At 45.6% G+C, this 19,880-nt stretch overlaps 1 protein-coding gene across 2 annotated transcripts in view; it reads left to right on the top strand.

Annotated features, from left to right (window-relative positions):
- Nucleotides 1-928: 928 nt before the first annotated feature.
- LOC144093604 (B-cell receptor CD22-like) overlaps nucleotides 929-19,880 on the top strand; it is a 208,997-nt gene continuing 190,045 nt past the window's right edge. Inside the window, exon 1 of one of the 2 annotated variants that reach the window (XM_077627163.1) lies at nucleotides 929-1,898. In XM_077627163.1, the coding sequence (XP_077483289.1) occupies nucleotides 1,793-1,898 (106 nt within the window). In that variant the 5' untranslated portion in view covers nucleotides 929-1,792. The remainder of the gene's footprint in view (nucleotides 1,899-19,880) is intronic. The other variant, XM_077627162.1, reaches the window with a different exon arrangement.

Below are 19,880 nucleotides of genomic sequence, written 5' to 3' on the forward strand. Positions count from 1 at the left end.
AACGGTCCCTGTCATTAAAATCATTCGTGGAACCAGCATCGGTGGTCTCTAGGTAGCTTTAATTGTTCGGTTTAGTTTGGATTATGAGGTTTAACGTCCTAAAGCCACTCTGGCTATGAGGGACGCCGCAGAGGAGAGCTCTGGTAATATCAACCACCTGGGGTTCCTTAATTTAATAATTTCATAACCTTCTATGCTCTCCAACTTACTCCCATTTTAGTTTTGATGTCCTGGCCATCAAAACTTATTTCTTGTGCAAATATGTGCTATAAAACTCAGGCCAGGCTTTTGTGAAAAAAAAAGTTAGGCCAGTTTTTGAGAAATGCCATCGTCATATAAGGTTTTGGCAGATACGGAAGAGAAATTGCAGAGGACATTTGGCTGATTTAAGACTTCGATATGTGGCACCTTTTCTTTACACTGCTTCTAAAACTACAAAGTCCTGCATTCGAAGGCGAATAACGTTGTTTGGGTGTGAAATCAGCAGCCTTTCACGGTCCCTATAATTCGTCAGCGCCTCCAGGATGTGTAGGAAGTAACATTCCATTACACTTCTATACACCGCATATCATTACACTACACAAGCCTGCAAAAACCACATGGAAGGGTAGGAGCTAGGTTGGTTCCAGATTGCTCACATTGCACCAACCAACGACTTCGAAAGAGCATCGTTTCTCTTCTGTGGCGTCCTTCTGCAGCTGCACCTGAGTCTTACTATTCGCTGTCCCATCTGGTTCCAAAAACAATGACGGGTGGTGGCGGAAGCCATGCCCCTGTGCGTGCCTGAACTCGGGAACCGGGGACTTCAATCGAAAAAGCGGTGGCGCTGCCCGGGCAACCGACGCCGCTCCGCGCACGCGGCTCGCACTGCGCACCGGGTTTTCCGCTCCCACCGCAGGACTCGGCGGCGCTGCTCTCGGCGAGGCCCGGGAGCAGCGGAGGCGGCAGCGGCGCAAACATTTGAGCGAGCGCTAAAAGGCCCCAGCCCGAGTCGAACTCGTCCAGAGAACCCGCGGCGCCTGCGCGAAGAAGCCGCCGCGCCACGCCACGCCGATTTGCGATGCGCCCCGCGCTCCGCAAAGTTGGCCCCCGGTCGTCGCCGCCGCGGCGCTCTCTTTGAGCGTGACTGCTCTCTGCCCGTGTCCCACTGGCACCGCTGCGTCGGAGTTGAGCCCCTCCCGCATCCTCCCTTGCTGGATTCCGCGTTCACTACTCCCGCTCCGCTTCGGAGCCGGGCGCTTTCAGAACGACACTGTGCGGGACCACTGTGCTTCTCTGTGTGCACTTGCTCCCATTGGACCCGTCCCATCCCCTTCAAAGGGAACTGGCCGATGCTTTGCATTGATGTGAGCCTGACCCCTGCCCCGGTACCCGTGAGGATTCTATGAGGAATTGTCGAGTGACGGTGAGGTGAAACCCTGTGATCTCCCTGGACTACCGGCAATCGAAGCTCTGGCAATTATCCCCGTTCGCGAGTGGACGATTTGGATTGCATACGCCAAGCACTTTGGAACCGCAACAAAAAAGAAAGAAAACAAGTGGCGTTCGCCAGCGTGCATCAGGTGTATAGAGTTAGGTGGTTGAAAACAGTCTGACGCTACGTGGCATTCGCGCGTGCTACCATGACCAGATACGAAGAACTTGCCCCGCCATCGGTGTTGACGGCTGTCTTCTCTATATCGCTGCGCTCGGAAGACCGTGCCCCGTAGTGACAGCCCTGCGCGCTCTGCTCGCTGTCAGCGTGTGGTTGGCGCCTTGACGCGCAGCGCCCGCGCCAACTGATCGGCTGGATATGTCGATGTCGTTTCTCTGCTCGTGGACAGTGCTGGCGGCGGGGGCGGCGATGCGACTTCTCTTCCACGTACACTTGTCGGCCGGGTCCAGTGAGGGCATTATAGGTGAGCCACGGGTCTTGTGCATGCGCGCTGACTTCGTCGTCGCGTGTTATTGTTGTTGCGTCATCGCCAACAGCACGCAAGCAGGTAAAGCGATTGCACTGTTTTGACAAGTAAAATGAGGGCCGAAGATGGTTTTACTTTGTTCGGTGTTTGTCTGTGCAAAGTCTGAACAGCCTGTCTAATAATGCCATATTTCTATTTTTTAACTTGAACAAACATAAGCATTAGGAACATTTATTCTGGCTCTTCCATGTTTACAGGTTACAAATGAACTTCTATGTTTTTAAAAAGTTACATTGCTTATTGTGTCTTTTAGGTCCTTACGTAAGGAGCTTGCAAAAAATACAATGAACTCAACCGCTCCCCCCCCCCCGCCCCCTGCTCCCCACAAAAAAGTACGCATATTTATTTCATATAGCAACACTGTGAAGAAGTCACCAGTTTCTAACTAAACAAAGCCGCAGCACTGCTTGATGGTGATATGCAGTTAACCACGAATTTATATACTATTTTCTTGCCTAGACCTGCATAATTTTTAATGTAAGCCTTGCACGCTGGTTAACTCGGTTCTCCGCGAAACACAGGCTCGGGAGCTATTAACTATATTTTTTTATTGATGCGAAGAGAACCAGAGATGTTCATAAAAAACGGGAAGGCATTGTTTGTTATTCTTCAAGAATAAGTAAACTGAACCATGACTCAAAAGAAGCACACGTGTGATGTAATAAGGACAACAAAATGTGCCCTCCATCTCACGCCGTAAAAAGGTTGCATTCTGTGTTCCCATTTGTCTCGAATTTTTTCTTTTTTCTTCAATATTGATTCACACCACCTCGGCTTTCATCTTTTTGCGTAGTGTTCGTAACTTCATTCGGCATTCAGTATGAATCAAAAACAATATTTGGTTAGCACGCAGCGATAAAAAGTGAAAGCGCAAGGATTTTCAAGTGTTTACATTGAAAGTGGAAGAGCAACCATTTCAAGTTGTACCAAATTGGCTTAAGTAACTACAGTTTTAGGAATTGCTGCCCATAGTTTTGAATGGTATTCTAACTTGATAGAGGTATAAAGTGCGGACATATACAAACTAGTTTTGTCTTTTTTGCTCTGTATCTGTGTGCCAAAGATTACTGAGTCATTAACAAACATCATATAAGACAAGAAGATACGCATTTTTCGCGGCCTCAAAATGAGATTATCGTGATCTGTAAACTAGAAAAAATTCACACACTCTCCACATGCGCTAATCCAACCCAAACAACGGGAACATACACGGCATTTAATCAGAATGGAGACATGTTCGATTAAACGTTTCTTTTTTTTGCACCTGCACAAAAGCCTGGGGGGTTACCTCTCCAATGTAGAAGATAGAAACATTTTACATTCGGTCACCCAGTTATCTACACTCGACGTACGAATGTAAAAATTACGAGCCAAAGAAAGTTTGCAATAACCTAATGCTGCTGTACAATGTGGCATAGTGGGAAGTAAAATTCCCAATAAACGCTATCACGGTGTCTTCAACTGTAATGAAAAAGTTATGAGATTCAACTAATCCTAGCTAATAGCAGTGCGTATAATGCATATTTTCTTACATCTCATCAAGACCTTCTCCCTAAGCAGGAATATTTTGTGACATTCTCGTCCAAGCTTGACTGCTGAACTAGTTCGTAAGAAAAAAATTGACTCAGACTAACCATCAGATACGTTAAAACGTTTCATATATTTAATGGAATCACTCCTGGATGAGAGAAACACAAAACAAAACACCCAAGCGCCGTTTCCCCAAATGAGACAATGGTCGGGCGCCAGGAAACAACGAGCTAGTGCGGCCCTTATCTTGAAAGAGTGTTGTAAATGTCTTCCCCAAATGGGATCCGATCGAGGGTATTTGTGCTCCCGCAGGCTTCGGATTACGATCGCACTTTTGTGCGGACGGCAATCCTCTGCGCGCACCGCCAATGAGAGCGTCATCAGTCGGGTCACGAAATTGAATGGCCCCGAAGCGAAGCGCTAGGAGGAAGAATGCCGCGCTGCGACTTGCGCCTTCCGGGCACCGAGTCCAATGCACGGAATGTTATTTAGCGGGGACCAGCTGCTGCTGTCAGGGGATCGGTCGAGCTCTGCGAAGCGGTTTAGCAAAGGAAACAAGAGCTGTGGCCACTACAAAGGATGGCAAAAAAAGAATAGTGAAATGGGAGTAAAAAGACACTAACAAATCAGAGGCAGTTAAAAGGGTGCGAAAGAAGAGCGAGAGAAAGCGGTGAACAGGGCAGGCGCAAAGAACGGTGGGAAGAGATGGCGCGCAACTAAGCCCGCTAATGCAGTGCGCGAATCGAACGTTCCGCCAACAATCGGACGGAGCGTATCGAAACGGGAAACCGGAGACCGGCTAAAGACGCTGCCGGCCGCTGCCCCGAAAATAGATTAGCCGCCGCCATTTGCAATCAATCATATGAGCTGCTTGCAAAGCACGCCGTTAGGGGAGGCGCGTCCATGGTCTCTACTGCCGCCTGATGAATGTCTCGCGAAAGGAGGCTGTGTAAATAAAATTAGGCAGCGCTTGGTTTTCGTTTCCTGGATGTAAACGCGTCTGTTTATTTCGCACGGCGGAAATGCTTGGTGCTGGAATACTTTAGCTGCAGTATCTCGTTCTTAGTCCATTTCATTCTCCGTTAGTCTTGCAGTCTGCTTTTCCCACAAGACTTAAATGATAAGCGGGACGGAGTTACAGGCAATAGATAACAAGCGCGTGGGAAATGATTGTGCGTATCAAGTTGGTTCATTGCCCTTTTGTCCAGCAAACTAAGGGCAAAACTGGAGACGTAAGCCATGCCTCGTATATTGGAATATTGACCATTACTTTAAAAACGGCTCTTTGTAGCTATTTATGGCTATATAGCCATATAATTTTTAGCTATAAAATTTAAATTTAGAAATACCGAAGTGACATACTTTTAAAGACCACTAAAATGTCGTAAAGAAAACTAATCTAAGTTACTGAGCGCTGTAGCGCGAGTGACGCTGACAGTGAAAATACTTTGCTTGCTGTCTTCCCAGTGAAGAAAAAAAAAAGCAGCGTATGAAGGTTTACTTTCTTAAGGCACTTGTGCAATGGTTCTCATGTTAAGTTCATAATATGAAACTTGAGACATTACGGGACTAGTAAATAAAACATATGAGAGGTCGCAAAAAAAAATTATTACTAACTTTTCAAATGAATGAAGCTCGAGCTATCATGTTTTACAGAAAACCTTCGGCTTAAAACAGGTTTACAGAAGGAAACCCCGAGGCGCACAACACATGTTTTCATGACCTCAAGTGATGCAACTGCTTCACTGAACAAAAAAGAATGGCTGGCGGTTTTCTATTGCTAAGCACGAAGTACAGTTCGAAAGCGCAGTTTTTTTCATTTGGACATCACCGCCACGTACTTGAAAACACGATTAAGATGTCCACTGACCAAGGGAGCAGTTATGTGCGTCTTCAACTTTTTTCGTCGTCAGTGGTAATTTACCTTATATACGCCAGCGGCCTACGATACCGTGCCACGTTTCTGTAGCAGTGTTGTTAGTGCCGGCACGCATTGCCCCAGTGCCGTGTTTCTGCCGCAACGTTTTCCACGCCAACTAATGCAACGCACATCTGTGTCACTATCGCCACATAATATTAGTTTGGTAGTACTATTAGTTCACGAGCACGACGATGTGCAATGCACAGTACGAGAATGTGTTGCAGTTTAACGCGCGACGTGATCGGCTGCACCGATAGCGTAGCGTAATGCAGAAAAAAAAAGTGACAATGGCATAGTGTTGTCGTGCATTGGCCAGCGAAGCTGACCTTGTTTGGGTCACCGCCGGTTCGAATCCCAGTCGCGGCAATATTTCTTTTCTTTTTTTTAATATTTTACCCAAGGTCAGCCCAAAGATCATGGTTCACACAAACTGTTTCACACTGAATTATGACGGTGTGCGCAAACGGCGAAAATAATGTTTTTTTTTTTTAAGCTAGACGTAATAATGCCTTAGTCCAGGAATAATTCGAATAATTCAAAGCGCCTCGTGGGCGATACAATATCTCCTCGGCTGCAAAAGAAAATGATGCTTATTTACTGATAACAAATAAACTATAAATCCTCAAGTCCCAGCAAAACGTTACCGGTGCATTCGCGTATGTGCATTTGGGTGAGCCCACTGACTGAGTGAACCCTTGATCGGGCCCCTGTTTGTGTGCACACAATCAAAAACATTTCTATTGTACTCTCAACACCTTGTGCTTCATTTGCCGACACAAGTGCAACAGAAATGCCCACGCATGTGTGTTTTAATTGCGTGTATTTAATCTTCAGTCCACGGATAACTACCTTGCACTTGGAACTGCGGAAAGACAGCAAAAAAAAACTAAAATCGACGTGATGTGGCGAAAATTATTAGCGTTTAGAAATGAGCAGGTTGAAGTTCTTTATCTTTTTACCTCTTTCGGAGTATCGCTCCTTGGAACTCCTCAGGTTACTGAAAACCGCTAATTTCAGGAAGCCGCCGCACCAATTTGTAATTAAGGCTGCCGAAACTTAATGAGCCTTGTGGCGACGGTTTATGAATGCTCGTGGGCTTTAACCGAACAGCATCAAGAAGATAAAAAGGGAAAAAAGTAGAACCTTTTCTGAAATATAGCGAATATAAAGGATTGAAAGCAGGAAGCAGCGAAGTAAAAAACAAACTGGCTTATGTGAGGCAAAAGTGAAGATACGGTGCCAGAGGCTAGAAAACACCTCTAGAATAACGAGGTACACGCCTTCGCTCATCTTCTTAAGCTCCCTGGTAGAAACCCGGGCAAAGGAAACAGTTTTTGTTCTTTTTTGTTTTCACTGCCACGCGGAAGCAACGGTGACTCGGCGTATGTAATATTCATGACGGGATTAAACGCTACACGGTGTACGTCGCCGTTGTGTTGCTATTTTTCTCCGCATTTATTCTAATTTTTATTATTACTTGCGCACTTGTTTCCCGCACAATAATTTCTACTTGTGCTAGAGTGGGTCTAGGAGGAGCAATATGTAGCTGGAGAGAGCGCTATTTTGATCACACGGAGGCGGCTTCAGCCTATTTGAGTATATTGAGGTGTCGCAGCGCCTAAGAGGCCGTGTATTTTTAATATATATATATATATATATATATATATATATATATATATATATATATATATATATATATATATATATATATATATATATATATATATATATATATATATATATATATATATATATATATATATATTCGGTAAAGGTTTACGAAAAGGAACTTTCACCTACTACGATGTTATTTTTTTGCTATCTCAATTTCTCATGTCCTACCTAACCGCATTAACTAATTTCGTGAATGTTGTGCGACAACGCACGCGAGCTATCATGCCAAGAGCCCGAGATTATCATGATCGGTAATGGCTGCTTTAAGGAATATGAATTCAGTCAGACATTTAATATCTGCAAACTACAGGAGCTCGTATTAGTCATAGAATCATGATCCCCTCATTTCGTTAGGTTAACGCTTCCACATCTAAAAGAGAGTTCGTGAAACTTTATGCGGTATGGAGTCCGATGTATGACACTTCAGAAGTTTTCATGTTGGGGAATATAACATGACAACCCGTTACGGCGAACATTTTCATGCACAGTTTCATAAGAATACATTCAATCTTTATCAATGCAGCACAACAACATTACATAGCGCACGATTTTTTCATCCGTGGATAGGAAGCAAACAGAGCTAGTGTCTGAGCGGAAACATTAATGTTTTAGGACATTCTGGAACGCACCGAAGGTAACCGATAGAAAGGAAATATTATGGAAATTCTTATGCCCAGCTGCTGTTACAACACTTTAAAAAATAATCTGTTCTCTTCGTTATTTGAGTGGAATGAGAAAATTGTACAAATAAAATGTAAAGAGTGTTTGGTGTTGGCGCTGGTCATTTCAGCAGCTAAAGAAAAATGCCTCTCGACGAGCAGCCGCAAGAAACGGAATGCTGCCAATTTCTCCAGCACTGAGTGAAAACACGGAGCGTGACTAAACCTACAAGCGATAGAGATGTACCCATTACGAAACGTTTTCAAGAAACGCGGGCGACAGTGATTCACGTCGACCGAAAGAAAACCTTCCGCCATTATCTCTGATTGTTTCCGCGTTCTTTGGCGAACTTTATCAAACCAAAAACAATGTTTATGAAAGAAGGCCTGAAAGAAAAAATTACGAATAAACAGAGTTACCTTAACCGATTCTTGACTTTACCGGAATTCATATATATGCGCGCAAGAAATAAGAGGATGATGAGATCGCTTTGGAAATATAAGTTACCTAAGGCGGCTTGGAAAGCTCACGAGAAATCGATGGCGCTTGTGTCGTTAACGCAGTATAGGATATCGATAATAGCCTGTTTTGGTGTATTCGTACACGTTCGAATGCCGGCAATTTTCTCCTCCGAGAAAAGTTGGCGCCGTTCCAGGAGACGATGACTGAGATGCGGTAGTTTCTTCTCTTGTGGGCTATGCCGGAGGAATTGCGCGGGTACGTGTGTATTGAACGCAGTGTGTGGCGCCGCATCCCGGGTACAATATGGAATGAAGATCTTTGCAGTTCAATTGGTGAAGGTTCTCAACAGGCAACCAAAAATATTTGGGTGGTCAGGAGAGTCCCGGAGTTAGTGCTTCTCGATATTCAGGGAAAAAAAAATTGAGTAGCTTAACACAGATTAGCTATGTAATGACGTTTTAGAACCTCACCGATGGTGGAATGCTGTTGGAAAGGCACACGGCTTTGAATAGTTTATAAGATTCTGAACACTTGAACTTGCCACTCTCATCGGGTATCTGTGTAATACTATAATTTCAATGATTTACATACAACGTGACGTTGCGACTAGAAGAAAAGTCAGCGTAACTACACAATGCGCTGCTAGCCGTGTGCTGCATCGGGCAGTAATTATTTTGTTTATTATAGAGCGGTATGTGTGGTAATATGTGCGGGACTTCCGTCAACTATATGAGTGAAATATGGCATCTACATTTTAGTAAATGCGCTGTTTCGGCAAAGCAGTGAATAACAAAGCCACCAAAGCATAGACCTTTCACTTTCCTCTACCATGTAGTGCACTTATGATGACGACGTTTACAGCGCTGGAGAAAATAAAAGCAAAATAGATGCACGGAAATATAACGTTTAGAGTACAAGGCAAGCTTGAGCAACGTTTCTGTTTTCAAACTTCCGTAGCATTTCCGAGAAGCATTCAAATGTTGACAGCATCCCGTGATTGTAAACTACATGCAAAAAATTTTATGCAGGCCGCTCTTTGAAGTTTGATTGGGCAGCTGAGCTGCCGGAAGCAGAAAAAAAAAAGAAATTTTCTGGTCACGCCCACACAGAATGAGTTTTCTTTCGCGGATAAAAATGTAACTGCAAAATGCCATGCAGATGCCACCCAGGTGCCACCTAGGTGCCAGTTAGGCACTAGGATATCTTGCAATTAGGTCCGTCTCCCGCCTGAAACGTTTGGACAAGAAAAGCACTAGTGCACCAAGACATATAGATTACGTCGCGCGGTAGTGATTTCCTAACCAGCTATTGGTCTTATAAACAGGCAGCGCCAAACCTTCAGCGCAGCGAACGCAATTTGAAAGAACAAAAAAAAAACATCACTGGGCTTTAGAGGCAGCAAGCAAGAACGCAAGAACTGTAGGCCGCTGATCGCGACGTTATAAAAAAGAACCCCGAACCCCAGTGCAGAGCAGCGAAGGCATCCGAGATGATAAACAAAAAGAAGATAAAAGAAATACAGACGCAACAAAGGAGGGAGATGCTAACAGCCGACAGACAGGAGGGCGGAGGCGATCACTTGACGGGGCCCTGCCGGGAGGAGGCTGAAATATCGCTCGTGATACGTTTCGCCCGTGACAAGGGGCCGCAGGGGCCCTTGACGGGGTGGCGGGCGAGAGGAATAGGAGAAGAGGGAGGGTGGAAAAGAGCTGCCAAAATAGGAGAGCGCCCTCTATCAGGGCCAAGGGCGGCGAAGGAACAAACGCGTGCGGCGGGCGGCGAGCAATGCTTCCCGCTGCCAGAACAAGGGGCAGAAACCAGAATAGAGATGGAGACAGGGTTCGGTACTGGCACGCGCGTCGCAGAAACGCAAAACAAAACGCTAGAAACGCCACGAAAGGAACGGGAGATAGAATCGCGCGCAGCGGCCCGAAAGAGGCACCGTCGGGCGAGGAGTCAAAACAGCGGAGACCAGAAACGGCCCAGCTAGCGTAGACAAGAGACGACGAAAGACCGAGAGAACAATCCCCGCGATAAAAAAGAACGGCGAAGAATAAAACCGCGCGAGAATTCAAGAAAACCGCGGCGGGCAGGGGGAAAAAAAAGTAGGATAAACAAAAACACCTAAAGAGCAGCCGTCAGCCCTCTTATCCCTCTGGATGCCGCTGCACATACCTTCAAACGCTAGGAGAGAAGGAAAATATTTTCGTGCTCTACGCCGCGATTTCTGTCCTCGTTTATTACTTTTTTCTCTTTCTACTGATGTTCGCCGCCAGTCACGGGCCCTTGTTTCCGCGGCCCTCGCGTCCCCGTCCTGGCCCAAGCCTGAGCCTGCTCCCGCGCATCCCCGGCCATCCGAACCATCTTCTTCCACCCCTGCGCGCCAGAAACACACGAGGTCGCGCGCGAAGAGCAACCAAAAGTCGCTGGAGCGCGCGCGCTGTGAGACAAGAAAACCGAAGACAGCCGCCTCTGTCCGCTGTACTGGGGCTATTTCCGTCTCCTCGCTGTGCAGAGCTGTACGCCACGCGACGGAGTGTACACAGTACACGCGCGGGGCCTTATCGTTTTTGTCCGTGTGTGTATGTGTCGCCGTCACCACGCTACAGTGGAAACGCGGTGGCTGCCTCTGCCGTTGCTGCTGGCACTGCATCTTTCGCTGTCTAATAAAAAGCAACGAGCGCCTCCAAAGAGGATTCACGCTTGCGTAGCCTCGCTGCTTCGTCTTCTTTCGTGCCCGTTTCGGGCGCCCCTCCGTCTATTGTCTCGCAATCATCTTTTCCCTGGTTGAATGCAGCAATGAAAGAGAGAATGGCGTGAATATATTTCGTTTTCTTTTTCTTCCCCGCACTGCTCGGCGCGTCAGCGCGCATGGGAAATAAGGAAGGAAAATTGAAATCCCAGGCAGGCGAACGAAGTCGGAATTTCTTCCATCCTGTCGCGTAAGAGCAACCGTTATTACATTACTCGAGTGCTTTTCAGTGCGCTATTTCCGGTAGTCAGCGGCTGTTTCTTTTCTCTATTCTTTATTTTATTATCGGAGGAAGAATGGTCCTTCTTTTTTGCTATTTGAAACATCGTTGCGATGAAGGCATTTTGCTACAGCATGCTTCGCAACCGACTCCTCTGGCTCAAGGTTCTCCATGGTGAGCAAATGAACAATAACTGCGCACCACTCTTTCTGGTAGCAAGTCGAAGAGTTTTTTCACGATGAATGTTACAGCTTTGGTCTCGGCATATTAAGTGGCATGCCAGCTAAAAAACTGAACAAAACATACCGAATAATAATGTTACTCAGTATAACTATGAAGGCTGAACGCTATCATCTTTCATGCATCTATGTTTCGCCTAAGCTTTTCCTTCAGCACACTTTCGAAGACGCATAAGTTTGTTATTCATTAATTAGCAGCGCTGCTTTCAAACTACTTGGCGCGAATTTAATGGCTGTTCGAAGATGGCCATTCTAGTTTTAAGAAAAGGGCTCGAAACGACGACCTCTCAATGCTCTTCGGCTCCAATTTAAAACAGCACCGTGCTACTCATAGATTTCAATTCATTTTATCAAGGAATTAAAAACAGACTGAAAATTTTTGTTGGCACAATAAAGAAAGGAATGAGAAGGAAAAAAGCACGTAAACGAGGCAAGGGGGAAGCGGAAGCCGCGCACGAATATTCGGAAGCACGAACGACGAAATTAAACTGCCGGCGCGTCGCGCGAGTCAGTGCTACGGTGATACGAAATGAGCAAACATTGAAACTCGGGGGGGGGGGGGGGGGGGGGGGGGGGGGGGAAACACAGCGGCCACTTTGCGCACTCTGACGTGTATAACTTTGTTGAGTTTGTTCTGCTTTTACCGATCTCTTTCGACACGTGGCTCACCGAGAGACGTCATTAATATTTAGAAGCGGCGGCCCGACTGTCAAACATGGGCTCTTTTTTTTTTCTAAAAACGGCTCCCAAACCACCACAGTGCCCGCTATTTCGTTCTCTTTCCGTCGTCTCCCTTCACCTCTGTCTGTGTGCTTTAATTGGTGCAAATGAAAAAGGAAAACAATTAAAAAGAGGGACTGGGGTAGAGAAAGAGGAACTCATAAATACAGTCCGCTCAAGAGGAAACGAACTTCCTTCTCCGGAACGGCTTTATCTCCAGTGGCTAACGCTCTTTTTCAAAGGGACCAGAGCAAGTTGTCTGCATCATCAGCTCCATTCACGGACAAATATAAGAATGCGCGAGAAAAAGTAATGAAAATGAAATGGAAAGTGATCCAACGAAGTAAACCAGTCAAGGATTTGTAGGAGGAGGAGAGTGTAAGACTGAGCGAAGGAAGGCGCCGCAGGCTTCCACGTGTCCAGCTCCGTCCGGCGTCCCGATGCTTAATGGGCGACCGCGTTTAATGAAAGGCAGAAGCAATTTCCGTTTGGAGCCCCAGGACCGATCGTCGGGAGAGGAGGAAGGGAAGCTAGGAATGAGCCGATGCTTAAAAGGGGCCCCCGTAGGGTGGGAGGAGGTTTGGGAGATGAGCTCCGCGGCCGACTGTGCGTCGCCTCCCCCCCCCCCCCCCCCCTTTTCACCACGACTACTACGTGAGCTCGGCAGAAGCCAAAGAAGAGAAGCAGCAGCAGCAGCAGCAGCACCGACGCTGACGCCGAGTGAGCATTAACGCCGGCCAACGAGACCTACGTGCCGTCCAAGCGGGGCACGTTTTTGGCAGGCCATCAGTCAGCGTCGTCGACTGCATCGTGTCCGCTCTTTAACGTGACTGCGCGCTTCCGACAGCAAACAATGCGACGCGCCCATCGGCCTCCTCGCACGCCGCGTCCCGGCTGGCGGCCGCTCTCCGAAGCTCGCGTGTCGTTGGTTTTTTTTTTTCCCTGCCTTTTTTTCCCCCATTTCTACAGCGGCGATTCGCGCGCCGGATCCGTCCATTTGCAGGAGGAGGGCGGGCGAACCTTGTTGTCGGCACCGTTCAACGCGGAGCCGCAATGTTCACATTTGCGCTGTCGTTTCGCAGGGCGCAGCTCTGGGAACGGAGTGTTCGCAGGAAGTGTGCGGTGGAAATAGGTGGGCGAAAACGGCCGGCCGCTTACGCTGATTTCACCGCACTTTATGGAGATGGAGAAAACCTAAAGCGTTCCTGTGAGTCCTTGCGGCCTTCTGAAATTGTGCGCTCTTAGCTGTTTGTAGGCGGTGACGAGGTGATAACACGGATGTGTTTCTCGGGCTGTTGCATATCATCGGGCTCTCCTGTAGTATGCATAGGGGGACACAAATTGCGATATAGCTCTGAAGTAGCTTTATACACTGTTAATTCGGCGTACTGTTATACTGTTAAGTTTTATACGGTTAACTCTGGCCACATTCCGCACTGAGTCAACAGTGATGTGCAAAAATAGAGGTGAGGTTTTCAAATTGTCAGGAATCCGGGCGCTATGCAGTGAAACGTTGCAATACTATCGTTAAATGACTTTCTAAACAATATGGGTCTCTTTTCGGCTAGCGCGAACCGTTCAACAGCGTCACCGCTAAAATGTTTCACGGTTAAATCAACCTTCAAGCATAAATAAACGCTCTTGTGTTACTTGTTCGGCAGGCATACTCGAAATCATTGTTTGCTCTTGTGTAGCGCGCTGGTCCTGTGCACCTGCGGCGCAACAGGGCCTTACCCTCATTTTCCAGTTCAGCGCAGAACTGAAGCTGCACTTTAACGCAGCTTCTCTTTTGTTTTTCTTAGCAGGAACTGAACCTGCTCGTTATTTGTTGTTGTTGTTTTTTTCTTATTTCTTTATGCGCTGTTTTAACTAGCTCTCAGAAACGACCTTTCGGTAAAGTGTTCGCGGCAAGTTTTAATTATTAACTGCTAGCTAGCTTTTAATTGCTTCCTATCACCTTCCACGGCATAAACGTTGTGCCATGCATACTTGAGCACTCTCCATAATGAAGAAGCAGTTACCGTACGCTACGGTCGAGTGGTTATATAGTAAAAACCGGGGTATGCCTTAACGCTGCCAGAAGAAAGGAGATTATAATTTCATTGTTAGTCGTTGGGGGCCTGCATGTGATCAAGACTGTTGCAAAGCTGTAAAGCGCGCCTGACTTTGTCTTAAAAGCATAAACCGTTCGTTAAGAAAATAGAGAATGCTTTCGGCTTATTTCACGTTGAGCCGCCCTGCATTCCTTGGCAAGGTTTTAAACACCGTAGGTAACTGCGAAGTGGTTTTGAATATTTCAGCGGGCTGAAAACCAGCGCGTGGCAAGGTCTTAAGAAATGAATTAAATCTTAACGGAAACGGGTACTTTATTTTTTTTTTAAATATAATCATTCTTATAGTAGGCACTGCAGCGTAGGATGCCTGCAACAACCGTAGAGCTGCGAGCACTTCGTTACTCACGGCTATTAAATTTTGACACTTGGCGCTCTTTCACTTCCGGGCGGAAGTTAAATTCTTAAGCATCAGATTCACGATGCAGTTTTTAAGCGGTGATTGTTATCGTTTTATTTATTCGACCTACAAAAAATGGCGGTCCTCAGGAAGCGACCAAAAGAAAGTTATTCTGTCTTGATTTTCTCCAGCGCTCGCCTTCTAGAGGCATGTCCACAAATTGCCCATTGCGCAGTGTATCGTTTCCGTATATGAATAATTTTGAGAAGATTGATTAAGCTTGGCTTAACAGTATAGTTCAGCTCAGGGTCCAGATCTTTAAATTTAGTTTACTAAAGCAGAAAACTTTTAAAAACGTAAATCGCGAGTTTGAAGCGGTCACTTTCAGGTCGCGTGTTTACTAACACAACCTTTCTCTAATCTCTTGAATTTCGACAAAATTACGCAATTCACTTTACGCCATTTGTTCACTTTTCCCGAGCTTTCTGAATCCAAACCTCCAGCTTGCCTTAATAACAGCTAATGAGGATGTTGAATCTGTAGACTGCGCTTTTTTCGCACCCTTTACCGTGCATCGCGGAATATTGCAACTATTTTTCGACTCCTTTTGTCGAATTGCACAGGCTATAACAAGGTCGTATGAACTATAGCACTGCACGGGCCGCATTCTGAGGAACGAGCCTTAGAATCAAAGCCCGAGCCCGGCCCAGGCCCTTGGCTTCAAGCCCGGGCCTGCGACATAATAACTTTACTGAGCCAGGGCCTGTCCCGCCAAGCTTGACGTAAAACCCGGCCCGGCCCGGCCCGACCGGGGCCCGGGACCGTCCCTGTTCCTGCAGCAGCTCAGGAGGTAAATTGTTCACGGAATGGAAGTAATCTCCTGAAACAAAACTAAAGAAATGGTCGGCAAAGGTGCTCAAATAGGAATAACGTTAGAAAAAAAGTCATTTGGTAAGTATTAAAAAAGAAAGAGAATATAAGGCGGGTTTGCCCCCTGGGTTGTTTGAACAGTGATGTTCTCTGTGAATAGCCCCGAACTTCCGAGAGCCAACTGAAAGAATTTGCACGAGAGCGCAATAAACTATGCGTTACGTCAAGATTTCTAATCAGACATTTTTTTTTTCCGGCACCAGATGTCTAATCATTAAAACATGTTCAAGGCCGTAATAATGCCATTTGTGTTTTTTATTAATGAGCACGCTTTCGCGGGTTTAATCATGGCCGCGCTGGGCGCGTTTCTATGGAGGCGAAAAGCAATAAAAGATCACGTTTATTGCGTAGTATGTGTTCGAAGACACGAAGCACCCTAAACTAGTATGCTGTTCTCCAATGGCGTTTCAAGTAGAGATGCGTTTAAGGAGGCGAAAGCAGACAGTGAAAGACTATCTTGGAGCAGACCATTGCCCGTCGAGCAGTCGCATGAAGATTCTTATGAGACTCCAGTGACTCTTATGAGACTTGAAGTGTCCAGTTGTTAGCGGTAACGCTAAACCAAGCAGATACGAAGCGCCTTTTGGTAGATGATAGCATGTGCTCGCTGATAGCTCAGACAGCCAAGTCAAAGGCGCTGCGTACTTTAGTAGGTGAGCGCCTCGTGCAAATAGTCATTAGTCAGGTGTTGCAAAGCTTCATTACGAATGCCGCTATAGTGCAGCCACTGCTGGATTTTGTGAATTTTCTTTTCAACTTCTTTTCTTCTATCGTTCAGCGCGGCAAGGCGTGCGCGTCCTAACTTACTTAGACATAGCACAGTGAGTGGCGCTAACTAAAGTCGTCTAGAAGGGAGCTTTCTCTCATTCCGCGTAAGCGAATAACTGACAGCAGTGGCTTTTCAATAAGCCACTGGAAATATTTTGGCTCCGGAATTCTTTCATTGCCGAGATGTCACGTGGAAGAGTTGAAAAAAAAAATCAGCATTACTTATAATCTTTCTCGTGTTAGCAACATGCAACTGTGGCAGACGCAAAAAAAATGTACATAATAAAGTAATTTATTTCTCATCAAACACGATAACCCTATTTAATTTGTGTCGCTGCTAGAACATCCCAAGTGCACTTCACCTTGCAATTAATGAATCAAAAGTCGTACGCAGCCCCTATGTTTAAGCGCCCACAGCTTTAAGTCCGGGCACGGCCCAGGCCCACGGGCCGGGCATGTCCCGGGCTTTTGCGTAGGCCCGAACTAATGCAGTGCTCCAGTATGAACTCTCCTGATAATCGCACTTCCACACACATCTACTCTTTCTTCGGTAGCGCTCGATACTGAAACATGTGGCCTACGAATGCTCTCCTCCATTTAAATTTATTTCATGGTTGCCATCGAGTCCTCTTTTAACCTCTTAGACTGCCTCTCAAATACTAATACCCTATTCCTGGAACATATAAGGTGTAAATAATTGGAAGTATAAAGGTGATTTTGCTAAAACGATATCCAGCTGCACGCAACGTAGATGCAGCATTTCTCTACTTACTACAGTACTTGACTACTCTTATTTAAAAAATATGAGAAATTCAAGTAAAGTTATTGACAGAAAAGGCATGCATTATGACGTTGTAAGCTTTTGCCAAGTTCTGGCATTTTGTGAACGCGCTACATTCAGAGCGGCAATAACTGACGTTAGAGAGTGAAGAGTCTTTAAAAGGTGAGTGAGTTCAGCTTACAGGAAAGAATTTAAGAAAGAGAACGCCACGCAATGGAAATGTAAGGCGATAGAAAGTGTCCGAAAAAAATAACAAGTGGCGAGAAATGCTATGCAAGCTTCTTTGCTTCCTTTTTTTATTGGTTATGCTCTCCAATTTGTGCCTTGCACTGAAGCTCTCCGCTGGTTGCAGAATTCTTTTTTTTTTGTAATTAGCAGCCACATTCGGCTAGCCATAAGCAAAACTGCGAATTAGCACACAACACGCCACCTCGATTTTACGTACCATACATATCTGAAAAAACCACGCGGGTTTGTTCAATCGACTTCACTCGAATTGCATCAATATTAAAGTTTCGAGCAAAGATATTACATATTAAACAGTTTTCATAGACGACGTAATGAAGCGTACACCAGAAATAACACAGCTATTTGCTACAATAACAAGTATCAACATTTATACTCTAACAAGTATAAATATCTGAAGAATAATACACAACATTGATAGCACAAAGATTAATGTTGCCAGCTAGTTAAAAGATGCTGTAGAAAAGTTGTGTTAGATATCAGCTGGAATATATGCCTGCTGTGGGGTACCTATCAGCAGTAATGGACGAAGGCACATTTTAGAACATTCACGAGATTCCATGAAGGCTGTGGAAATTGTGCTGTTAGTGTAAAGTATAATCTCCTAAAGTACTCACTAGCACTGGGCACATTTCAATCACAACTTTAAAAAAAGCTTCAAATGTAGATGTTTTGTAAGACTTGTAACGGTGAAATTATTATGCAGCGTAAAAGTATCAGTTTCTTCTCTATTATATCATTCGCTTTATTCATAATAATCACAAGGCAAATAACATAAGATTCAAGAAACGATCTCTTAATTTCTTTTTCAGTTTTCAAATCAATCGATAAACCTCTATGTCGTCAGCCATTATTAACAATACCGACACTGAAGTACTGCGACTGGTTTTACTTCTCTTTACAGCGGTTCATTATTGTGGTTCCTTTTGATAATTTTCTGCCGCTGTGTTAAGTTGGGCAGAACAGTCAGCATTAGGACATATTTATTTTGTTACCACCTTCTTATACAAGCCAAACACTTGGCTTCGAGTAAAATGTAGATAAAGAGGTCGTAATAGAAAACATTGACGTACAAAGCACGTGTTTTCGCCACGCTCACCTCAACGTTGGAAGTTTGAGCCGACTAAGTTGTTTACACGTTCCACACTTTTCCCGGATTTTTCCTGAAGGCCGCATCTTCCGTCTTCCCTGTTTGAAAAAGCTCTTCTCTTCCTGGAAAGACGTCCACGAGCTCCGCTGTTAAATTTTTATCGGTACGCCCTCCAGCACAAGCTGAAAACAGCAATACGGCTTTTTTACGCCGCCGCCGCCGCTGCTGCGTCAAACACAACAGAACGCGTAAAGACGTTAGGAACGGGACCAGGCCGAAAGTCTTCCAACAGAAATCGCCCGCGGCAATTTTTCGCCGCATAACTTATGCGCTGTGCAAAGAAGCCAATCCCGTCTAGCGGCAGGGATCCTTTCACTGCCGCTGTCGGTTATACTCATTGCTTTATACTACTTCTTTGTCCGGCGAGATAGTATAAGGAGAGAAAGAGATGCAGAGGAAGATTCAGATAAAGCGCAAACCAATTGAACTGCCGCAAAAAAAAGCGCCACGGTGAGACGAGTGTTCTGGCTGGTTTCATCAGGCACGGGGTTTAGTCCCAAGGAAGACAGCAGACGGGCGATGGAGAAGGCGCTGTGGCGTGGAATCCACACTCTGCTAGCGCGTCGATTTCAATTTATTTTTATTTTGTAGCGGGAACCATGTTTGCCTTGATTTAACTCCCTTCCGCTTTTTGCCTCACCGCTCAATGTGCAGAGACCCAAACGGAATAAAAAAATTAAAAACAACAGCACACGGGGCGCCAGATAAGTGCAAAAAGAAGGCAAGTGCTTGTAGCAGCAGATGAGTGGAAGTGAGGGAAAGGCGGGCAGAAGAAAAAGATTGTTTTGCACTGATATCTTGATTTCCTTCGTGCCATTGTTTTGCCGCGGGCCAGGCGCATACGCGGCCCATCTCCGCTCCTAGCGCCTTCTGCCGCTCCATTTCAGCGTTACTGATGATACCGGCAGAGAAAACTTCGCAGTCAGTTATTGTCGTGCAATATTTCTCCTCGTTTTTGTCTCGTACCAGCGCTTGTATTTTCGGCTCTGTTATGGAATACTGCGTGCTATTAGTTGCTCTGGACAGTGGACATTACTTCTAATCTCCACACCGGTCGCAGATCGCAACACGGAATTTGTAGCTGGCTTTCGCCGGGGCTAAACGTTAGACTTCACTTACTGGCCAGCAAAGCACTGAAAGAATAGAAAATATAGCTGACGATTTTCTTGTTTGAACTTGATATTTTAATGCCTCTATTTATCCTCACATCTATCTGCCCAATGCATGCACTCAAACATAATCAAACATATAGGCATTTCACTCTACGAGACCAAATGGTAAGCTGAAGAGATTCTAATTATACCTTCTATAGCAAAGCTCACTAAATACAGCATTGTGTCACTCCATTCACTGGTCATTACCTGGATGGTTTGTCTTGAAGCTAAATACTTATTCTTTCGCATCCTTTTACAGCA

This window comes from Amblyomma americanum, chromosome 6, assembly GCF_052857255.1.
Source record: "Amblyomma americanum isolate KBUSLIRL-KWMA chromosome 6, ASM5285725v1, whole genome shotgun sequence".
NCBI lineage: Eukaryota > Metazoa > Arthropoda > Arachnida > Ixodida > Ixodidae > Amblyomma > Amblyomma americanum.